The 10,785-nt window shown below is 36.8% G+C and overlaps 2 protein-coding genes across 2 annotated transcripts; one reads left to right on the top strand and one right to left on the bottom strand.

Moving 5' to 3' along the window:
* LOC114373147 (protein FAR1-RELATED SEQUENCE 5-like) lies at positions 1–2,322 on the top strand. The gene is made up of 4 exons (XM_028330683.1): positions 1–78; positions 158–1,030; positions 1,645–1,707; positions 1,798–2,322. Exons 1-4 carry the CDS (start codon positions 1–3, stop codon positions 2,320–2,322), a joined length of 1,539 nt encoding a protein of 512 aa, XP_028186484.1.
* Positions 2,323–6,629: 4,307 nt separating this feature from the next.
* On the bottom strand, positions 6,630–8,362 carry LOC114373146 (protein MAINTENANCE OF MERISTEMS-like). The gene is made up of 4 exons (XM_028330682.1): positions 8,006–8,362; positions 7,530–7,877; positions 7,360–7,446; positions 6,630–7,178 (listed from the first exon to the last, which is right to left on the bottom strand). Exons 1-4 carry the CDS (start codon positions 8,360–8,362, stop codon positions 6,630–6,632), a joined length of 1,341 nt encoding a protein of 446 aa, XP_028186483.1.
* Positions 8,363–10,785: the final 2,423 nt, after the last annotated feature.

The raw sequence follows: 10,785 nt of genomic DNA, 5'->3' as shown, positions 1-10,785 counted from the left end.
ATGGATTATGTAAATGCAGAAGCATGTGGTGCGAATGAACCACATGTTGATTGTTCGAATACGTTTAACACTTCTCAGGTTATAATGTTAATGTTTGTCACAGATTTAATAAAATGAATACTGGTAGAAAACTTAAATTATGTGGATTTCTTTGTAGGTGTTTGAGTGCCGAGAGGATGTTTTGCGGTGGGCTCGATCCGTGGCTCATGAAAACGGATTTGTGGCGGTGATTTTAAGGTCGGACACAAACACAGGTAGTAGAGGAAGGACTACATTTGTGTTAATTGGCTGTGAAAGGAGTGACGAGTATAGGTGTAGGAAAAAAGAATTTATCAGAAGAGACATTGGGACTAGGAAATGTGGGTGTCCCTTCAAACTTCGTTGCAAGCCAGTGGTTGGAGGAGAAGGCTGGATGTTGAAGTTGATTTGTGGAGTGCATAATCATGAATTGACCAAGTCATTAGTTGGACATCCATATGCGGGGCGATTGACTAAAGCTGAAAAAACACTTATTGCTGATATGACGAAGTCCATGGTGAAGCCAAGAAACATTCTGCTAACTCTAAAGGAACACAATGCCAATAGCTGTACAACCATTAAACAGATATACAATGCAAGAAGTGCATTTCGTTCTTCCATAAGAGGAAGCGATCTTGAAATGCAAGATCTGATGAAGCTTTTTGAACGTGATCAGTATATTCATTGGCACAAAATAAAGGATGAAGATGTGGTTCATGATATCTTTTGGTGTCACCTTGATTCAATGAAGTTAGTCAACGCATGTAATTTGGTGTTTTTGATAAACAGCACCTACAAAACAAACTGGTACAAACTCCCACTGCTCGATTTTGTTGGGGTGACACCGACCGGGATGACATTCTCTGCCGGTTTTGCATATGTGGAGGGTGAACGCGTTAATAATTTGGTATGGGCTTTACAACGCTTCCGAGACCTTTTTTTAAAGCGTGATGCCCTCCCTGGAGTTATTGTCACTGACAGAGACCAAGCATTGATGAATGCAGTGAAGGATGTATTCCTTGAATGCACAAATTTGTTGTGCAACTTTCACATAAACAAGAATGTGAAGGCCAAATGTAAATCACTAATTGCGCAAAAAAATGCTTGGGATTATGTCATGGATTGTTGGGGATCTCTGATTGATTGTCCTTCAGAACAACAGTTTGATGAATGCCTGAAAAAGTTCAAAATGGCTTGCGCACCTTGGCCAATATTTGTTGACTATGTCAAGGAAGCATGGATAATACCACACAAGGAAAAATTTGTTTCCGCTTGGACTAATAAGGTGATGCACTTAGGAAACACAACAACAAACAGGTATGAAACTGTTCAATTATTTCTATTAACGTTGACGAATTTATGGAATTGTATTATTGTATATGTTTATTTTTATTTGTGTATTTGAAATGTAGGGTTGAATCTGCTCACTCATCTTTAAAAAGATTGTTACAAAATAGCATTAGAGACTTATGCAGTGTGTGGGATGCCATGAACAACATGATTACATTGCAGCACACAGAGATTAAAGCATCATTTGAAACAAGTACACATGTCATTGGACATGTGTTCAAAAAAACCTTATATAGGAGGCTGCTTGGAATGGTTTCAAGGTATGCTTTAAATCAGGTTGTTGCTGAATTAGAGCGTGTTGACTATGCTGGCAAGAATCCCTCAAGTTGTGGTTGCGTGGTGAGAACCACGCTTGGTCTTCCTTGTGCTTGTGAGCTATCCAAATATGTTGGTGGTTGAATCCCACTGGATTCAATCCATATATTCTAGAGGAGACTCAGTTTTTCAGACCAAGGGTTATCTGAGCTCGAGGAGGGCATCAAGGATGTAATGGAAACAATATCCAAAGGATTCGAAGAACTTGATGTTTGTGGTAAGTTTACTCTAAGGACTAAACTTTGGGAAATTGCATACCCTGATCAGAATTCGATGTGTCCTCCTCCAACAAAGGTTAACACAAAGGGGGCATCGAAGAAAGCTATGAGCAGGAACCCAAGGTCAACAAAGCACGATCCATCATACTGGGAGTATGTAGATGCCTTTGAATCTATGCAAAATAACAATTCATCGGTGAGGCGTACTGCATCATCCTCTGAGCAACCGAATCGAAGTACGATGATGCCCATGCTGGACCAGTTTCAGCCATTTATGCACGACTTCATTGATAAGATCGTTGATGTCAAAGCTGATGGTAACTGTGGATATCGGTCGGTTTCCGATTTATTAGGTATGGGTCAAGACTCTTGGTCGATGGTTCGCAACCATCTGCTTAAAGAACTTGCCAAATTCTCATAAGACTATATCAAGCTCTTTGGTGGCACAGAGAGATTTAAGGAATTAAGGATGCCACTACTTGTTAATGGGTTAACCAAGGTATGTAATTTATGTATTTTATTTTTAAGACTTTACTTTGAAATTAAGTTTGACGTATATATTTGTTTCATTCAGGTGACTACTGATAAGTGAATGGATATAACGGACATGGAACATGTCATTGCATCAAGGTATAATGTAATTTTTTGTATCCTTGTCTAAACAACAAAACATGACATTCTTTCCTCTTAGAAGTCAACTGCTGGCAAATTCTTCATTGCATCGTATAATTTGTATCGGTCATGTGTATGACAATCATTTTGTTGGGGTACATTGTAGATATGAAGTGTTTTTTTTTTTTTATATATATTTATGCAATGAGTTTTGTAGGATTGAGTTAACACTTTTTTCGCATGTACAACAGGTTTATTTAAAAGAACATTGTCCCTTACCGCCTGTAGCATTATGGTCTAGCAATTGTCATCCACAGGCGAAGTCGTGGCCAAATCTATATATTAGCAGAATGCAGCATTACAAGAGCTTCGTGATGTTCAAAAGAGACTATGTTGACATAAATGATGATTGAACATGTAATTTATAATGACTGATCATTTTGAATTGGATATTCACATTTATTTTTTACATCCACAACAAAATTATTACTTAATTCTAAAAAAGCATGTATGATATATCATTGTCTGAGTTGACAACACATTGTGAAAAAACATGTATGATAAATTGTTGTCTGCATTAACATAAAGCGCGTGAAAGGACCCTGCACAACATGACTACACATGTAGATCTGATGCAAGCTAAAGCATGTCACGTCATTGGTGTAGTTGACAACACATACAGAAAGCATGTGCATGCGTATTTTTAATCTTTAAAAAAATACAGCACTGATATTAAAACTCATCTATATATATGACATAGCCTAACACGGTAAGAAAGCACAAGTTTTAGTCTCAACCCAACTCTTACAAAAAAACTATGGCATTCTTGGGAGAGACAAGCAGTCAGACAGTTGTGAACTCCACATTAGGTTTTATTTTTCCAAATGGATCCATTGTTCACAACGACAGTGGTGTTTCCTTTCAAGCTTCCACTCCAATTCCCATTTGAGTACCTAACGGGTGTGATTTTCAAACGTTAAAAACTAGAATACACAATACCCTTAAGCTAACCGACAAGCAATTTTAGGATGAAATTTACTACCGGCAACCTTTCACGTATGCAGTTAATCAATTTCGGTTTCAATGTATGCAACTGAAAGATGATGCTGATGTTAACACAATGTTAATGTGTAATCATGAATTTTCGTTTGTTGGTCCGATTGAGTTATTATGTAGCATTGCTAGAACCCCATATGGCATTTTAAACTTACTTGAAGCTACTATGATCACTACTCATGATGCCCTGCTATATTACAATGGGAGGTGGAACATGTCACGCCAAAATGAGTTTGTTGGTTACTCATTCATAGGAAAAAATCCCAAAACTTTGACATTCCCACCGGATGTACCATGGATGAACTGAAGGATTTGATCAAGCAAGTTGCGCCTCGTGGTATTCCCCCTTATGGTATTGATGAAACACAAATGGTAAGGAGATTGTTTTTTTGGAAACCAAGTCACCGTGAGTATTCAGAAAAAGTTATAAAATTCGAAATAATTGAACTCAAAACCAATGACGACATGATGAAGGTGCTCATGTACTGTTTGAATTCATGTATCGCATAATCATTTTTTTTCTAGAAATGGAAGACCCCTCGAGTCAAGATATGGAGGAATTTCAGTCAAAATACACATATGAAAGACATATACAACATTCCTTATTAGAGAAATGTTAAAGTCCCCGAAACGCATAAGCCAATTAATCGTCCGTCCCACTCAAAGTTTGACAAGTGTCAATTGATTTCATTATAAAATATTCATTTAATTTAATCTAATATAGAAAAATCTTTCCAAACTTCCTTTTTTTTCTCTCACCAACACACCTACCCGGAGTTCCTCCGTAAACCTAAATCCACAAACATTAAGATTTTCTGATAAAATCAAATAAAATAATTTAGGTCGAACGAAGAGAATAGAGTTTTTTATTTTATTTTTACTTTGAGGAGACTGTTAACGGTTGTTCGGACAAGTCTGTTGGGGAAGCCGTAGGCTTCCATGGCGTCGAGTACTGCGTCCATTCGCGACTCGCCTTTATGCAAATCATAAACACGATTCAGTTCATGGAGAGAAGAAAAAAGTGATTGATTAAATGAGAAAAGGGAATGTGAAACGACCTACCTTAGGACGTCGTTTCGGAGCCATGAGAATAAAGAAATTGCAGATGGAATGCAAAAGAAAAGGATCGGTTTATGTTTGCATTTGCTCACATATTGTCAGTGGCTAGTAGTCACTGACATGTGGCGGAGACGCAAGAATACGGTGAGACATACTCTTTAATCCTTTTCATTATTCAATTAGGGCACAAAATTGGTGGGCCCAATCTACACCACTTCACTTCATAAGAATTCACTACTCTTTAATCATTTGCAGATGGGGTACTATTTTTATTTTTTTGAGTTTCATTGAATTCAACTTCAAACATGACTTATTTGGTCCTTTTTTTTTTACCACTCAATTCCATTGATTTACCACTCAATTCTATACTCCAGCTAGTCATACTCAATTTAAAATTATGATTATATTACACATTTTTATTTATAGGTTAGTTTTCTATAAAAAGTAAAATAAATATAAATTAATTAAAAAATTTAGACCAAATGGCTTATTTGGTCCTTTTTTTGTTTTGTTTAATTTGATCCTTTATATTTTTAAAAATATATTTTGATAATTTATCTTTTTAAATTGGTTCAAAATGGCAGTTTGGAAAGAGAAAAAAACTTGCAATTACTAACCCACCACCGCTTTCCAATCAAACCCTACAACACACCTCCCACCCCATATTTATTCCTCCGACAACCTCTTCCATTAGAATAATCCAACACTTATTTCTTTCCCCTCTCTTCACCCTCCCATTAATTCACTGTTGGAAAATACAAAGTCATCAAAAAATTCCCCCTTTCTCTTTCCCTTGTCCTTTCTCTGTACATATATGGAGATATATAGAAACTGATCATAACTCACCTTAGTTCATTTTTTTAAACAAACTACTATAAAAATAATTTAATTAAAATACATTTTGTCATCAATTAAAAATAATTTAATGTTTTAATAATTAAAAATATTTAACAAAGTACATTTAACTCAGATGCAAAATATGGAAATGAAGAAAATAAATAAATTATATGAGTCAATTATTAATTTAATATGTTGTATAATGCTTTAACTAAGATGAGAAGGTTTTATTTTTTAGTCTCTCAAATTAGAAGGTTTTCTTTTTTAGTCTCTTAAAATAAAATATAAATGTTACGCCTAATTATAAAATTATAAGATTATAAAATATAAATACGGATTTTTATCTAAGGAGACAAATTTAAATTTTTTTTAATTTGATAGAATAAAATTATAATTTTTTTTAATCAGAAGTTTTTTAAGCATGTGTGTCCATGTTTTCAACTTCTTTATTTCAATTTCCATTTTTTGTTTAATTAATTCTTTTCTACACCCTTTTCAACTTCTTTATTTCAATTATATTTAAAGTTATATTAAAAATTACTTTTTATTAGTTGGTAAACTAAGTTAACTAGACCATTTATAATAATTTACATATACTATAACTAAGTTAACTAGACCATTTTAATAACACGCGTGTATATAGACACAAATGTAAAATATGAGATACGATTCTAGGTTTTTAGGCAAATGGAATACACAATCAATGGAAATAAATAAAACTAACATTACTAATGGAAATAAATAAAACCGACAATACTAATGAAATGGGTTCATGTACAATATTTGTATATACATCGAATATCAATATAAAATATGTAAATAAACTATGCCTAATCCATGTGCCGCCTGCGTCGAGACCTAACATATACTAGTTGGTCCTGTGCCACACTCCTAGCCATCCTAAGGCATTCTTCGATCACCTCATGTGTCGATGAGCCTGGCGTGACCACCCCTAGACTCAGATGGCGTTCCAACCTCTCAGCAATCCCATGGCAAACGTCCTGTTAAATACAAAACAAACAGATTACACAAATTATTATAAAAATATTAATGTAAATTACGTAAATTATTAGTATTACTTACCACTGCATGTCTTGGCTCCTCAACAGCGAGCCTCGCAGATGTCGACGGTGCTCCTGGCTCCGGCACGTGAGGGATATCTGTCTATGGGGCCTGAGGGACGACTCGGGACTGCAGGGTATGACCATCTGGAAGAGGATCTGATGCGTGGCCTGGTGTCATGAAAGGATGGAAGATGCGGAAGAACCAGTCCATGTAGTCACTGGCACACTGACCTGGCACAGTGCACACCTCACATGCTGGAACCATATGATCTGAGTAGTGCATCCACCTGTCGTGTATATCATCATACGACACCCATGAATTGATAGGCGGAGCAGGAATGGTCTGCGTGTATCCAAACTGCCGCACGACCCTCTCTGGTCGGTAATAAACAGCAACAGGCCCCCAGCGCAGGAGACCGGAATAGCATGATATCAAATGGAAGTCCCGGACCGGTCGGTGCTCCCCGTACGGGATCCAACAGACATCTGAAATCCGGAGTCGGTCCAGGTGCTCCCTGTACGCCGGTGTATGTATGCTCTTCATGGTCTTCTTCGTCGCAATCCAACTACACGCATGCGGGGAGTCCTCATCATAGTCCTGATTAGCAGTGGACTCCGCGATTGAGGGAAAATGCTCGTAAATCCAGCACTACAGATGTAACATCAAAATGATAAACATTAATAATGAAAGTCTAACAAAATTTAAAGTTGAACATTGTTGAACCTCAACGAATGAAAAACATATTTGTTACCTGCAGTAGTGTGATGTAACCGCCAAGTTGTCGGCTGCTGCTAATAGAGGCATCGTTCAGTTAGTCGTACATATGCACCAGAGCAGCCACTCCCCATGCGTACCTCCTGGTCTGACTGAGGTCACGAAGGGCCTTTAAGTTCACAACATGCACATTAGTTGCACTCTTGTTAGCAAGCAGAGTGCAACCCAGAAGATGATGAAGATATGCGTGAGCCGCTGCTATCCACGACACTGGCCTATCTTAACCCTGATAGACTCTACAGAGACCATCAATAAGTCCACCAGCATCTGAACCGCATCATCCACGTGTAAGGGCTGAAAGGCGTGCAAGTCACCAACCACGGGCAGATGCAGAAGCGAGGAGACGTCGTCCAATGTGATCGTGAGCTCTCCCATCGGGAGATGGAAACTAGACGTCTCCCGGTGCCACCGCTCGATAAATGAGGACAAAAGTCCCCGATCACCGGTGTCTACCGAACACGCGATCAGAGGACTTAGTCCTATCCCAGCAACTAGTCCCTCAATGGCAAGGAAAGGCCTGCCTAAACTATGGACCTTCCTCCCTTGAGAGGATAACTTCAACTCAGGACGCTCCTGAATTGAAGTATAAAGGAACGCAAAATTCATTAAAATCATCATTTAAAGGAAAACTAATTTCAATCATAAAGTATAATTTACATGTAACTAAAAATAAATATTATAAATACCTCTCTCGTCTATACGCTGCAAGCAACGTGATCTACATACTGGGTCAGCACGGATGGGTCGCTCGGATCACCCAGAAATCCCTCATGCTCATCCTCAACAGCCTGCGTGCCTGTGTCTGCAAGAATGTCTGCCACAATGTCCTCTACATCAGCTGGTGCCATCAGGTCATCCGAAAATACGTCAGCCTCAACATCTGGCATAGGGACCACTGGCTCATAATACGCTGCAGTCACAGGGATTCGCTGCCTCCGTGCGGATGCGGTAGGCCATTGATGCTGCGGAGCATCATCAAAATCATCACGATCTCCTCGGTCCACACCTCTTCCAGTAACGTGACCTAAGGCACGACCTAATCCTCTGGTCCTAACCATGATCTGCAAATGAGTACCACAAATTCCATCACTGATTTCATTCTCTCAAATTTCATTGGTCTAACGCATATAGGCATTATGTTTTTTCAGGCACTACTTGGTAGAAAAAGGATATTCACTTTGAAATTAAGATATATGCATTGCTTATAAGTGACATTGATTTGGAAAGATGAGAGATTTGGGAAGCAATATCCCCTTCAAAGTTAGAATCAGATAAGTTGACATGCGTGAGTCTCACAAACCCACCAAAGCCAGATGACAAATGAGAATGATTAAAATCATTGAAAGCATGGTTAAGTGACTGATTAAAATCATTGAAAGCCTGGTTAAGTCACTTTAGGATTTTAGATACTTTCTCATATGCTAGTTCATGATATTCAGATTGACCACATTTTGATGTTGACTACCGAGTCATTATCGTATTGGCAACATTATAGCCCTTTTGGAAAGATACAAGCTTGACCTCAACTAGTAGAATCCTCCTCTGCTCTCCCCTAAGTTTTGGGACAGCAAAGCACCATCACCCAATGCATGTTTAAGTATAAATTTTTCCTTCCTCTTGCATTTGGTTGACTCAAAATTACTCTAATGGCCACTTGTTGCTTTATCATATGTTTTAGTTATTAGAGAGAAACTTGCTGAGCTTTATGAATATGAGAAACAATGGTCAAAAGCAGCTCAAATGCTTAGTGGTATTGACCTTGATTCAGGAATGAGGTCTCAGAATTTCTTACCTCCCATATTTATTTTCTTGTGTAAACTATTATGATTATAATTCACCCAAAATGTAAAATGTCTCTCTTCTACTTATTTGTACTTTCATTTATTTTATCAGGGTGATTGATGATGCATTCAGGTTGTCAAAGTGTGTCCAAATTGCTTGTTTATATCTTGAGGTATTGACTCTTTTCTGCAATGAAATCTATATTTGATTGAAGTAGCGGCTATTGGGAGTCATAACAAGCCACACAAGAACATGAGTATCCATATCTATAATTTTTAGTCTTAAAGCATGCCCTACCTGCTCTTGTTCTACATCTGCATATTCAAGAAGGTAATATTTTTATCACTGAAATTTTTATGTTTCTGGTACTCTTATGTAGCGGTTATAAGTTCTTCACTAATGGCAAGGGCAAGAATGAAGAGGTACATAAGTTAACATCTATAGGAAAATGTTTGGTGTGAATTTTTGGGCTACTTCTCACACTCTGGAACTTTCTCACGAATTGAAGTTTGCCATGTCTTGCTGCAGACAGTTGCAGAATCAAACAAGGCTTGAGTTTGCTATAACATCTGCTAAGAAGTTGCCCTACTTGACTTCTTCTCTATCTAGTTGTGATTTTTATGTTTGTAATAATGAGACTAGTTTTAGTAGCAATATATGGTTTGGAATATTTGGATAATTTCATACAAGCACTAGGTATCTTTTGGAATTTTTTAAATGAAGAAAATTGTCAACATCTCAATATAATCATAATTCATGCTAATCAATATATACTATTTGGATAATTCCCTGAAAGAGGATATATCTATATATAATCATAATTCATGCTAATCAATCATACTATTTATCTATATGTCAACATGTCAAGCACTAGGTATCTTTTGATCCAAATTAGAGGCAATATTTACTCTTCTACCAAAGTATTACTAAACGTTGAAAAAAAATTCATCAAACATATCAAGTACTCACATTGTTCAGAGTTCAAAAGAACACCTTCTGACAAAGAAATAGCCTTGATGAAGTAAGCTGCAAATTTCAGAAACAAAAACACACAAAATTCAGAGTTAGCAATTTCTAAAATGCAGATTCAGACAATTTACGGATCATGTTGATCCGTAAGCTTTTCTGGATCAACATGATTTGAAGAACCTTATGGATCAACTTGATCCGTAAATTGTGTTGACACAGGTTACGGATCAAGTTGATCCGTAAGCTTCTTTGGGATCAACATGATCCGAAATAAGCTTATGGATCAAGTTGATCCGTAAACTGTCTACACATCTTACGGATCAAGTTGATCTGTAAGGTTCTTTCGGATCAACATGATCCTAAACAACCTTACGGATCAACTTGATTCGTAACCTTCACGTTCAATCTTATTTTTAAAAAAATGCTAAATATTACAAAAATAACAAAGTTAAGTATACTCTAACAAGAAATTGCTTGGTATAACTTCATAATTAAAAGGGCTAACATATTATTCTTTATGATATGTAATTATTTTTAAAAATAATGAATTAAAATTTATCAAATAACTATTTATCAAATGTCTACAATCAGGACGTGGATGCATTACCAAAATGAGCCAAGGCTTTTCTTAACCATTCTAACTACTCATCATGAGGCTTTTTATCAAATGTCTATAATCAGGAGGCTTTTCTTAATGGTTTTTTTCTAACTACTAATTAAATTTAAATTT

Source organism: Glycine soja, chromosome 11 (genome assembly GCF_004193775.1).
Source record: "Glycine soja cultivar W05 chromosome 11, ASM419377v2, whole genome shotgun sequence".
NCBI classification, from domain to species: domain Eukaryota; kingdom Viridiplantae; phylum Streptophyta; class Magnoliopsida; order Fabales; family Fabaceae; genus Glycine; species Glycine soja.
Note: the sequence above shows the minus strand (reverse complement) of the source record. Positions and strands in the feature narration are given on the sequence as shown.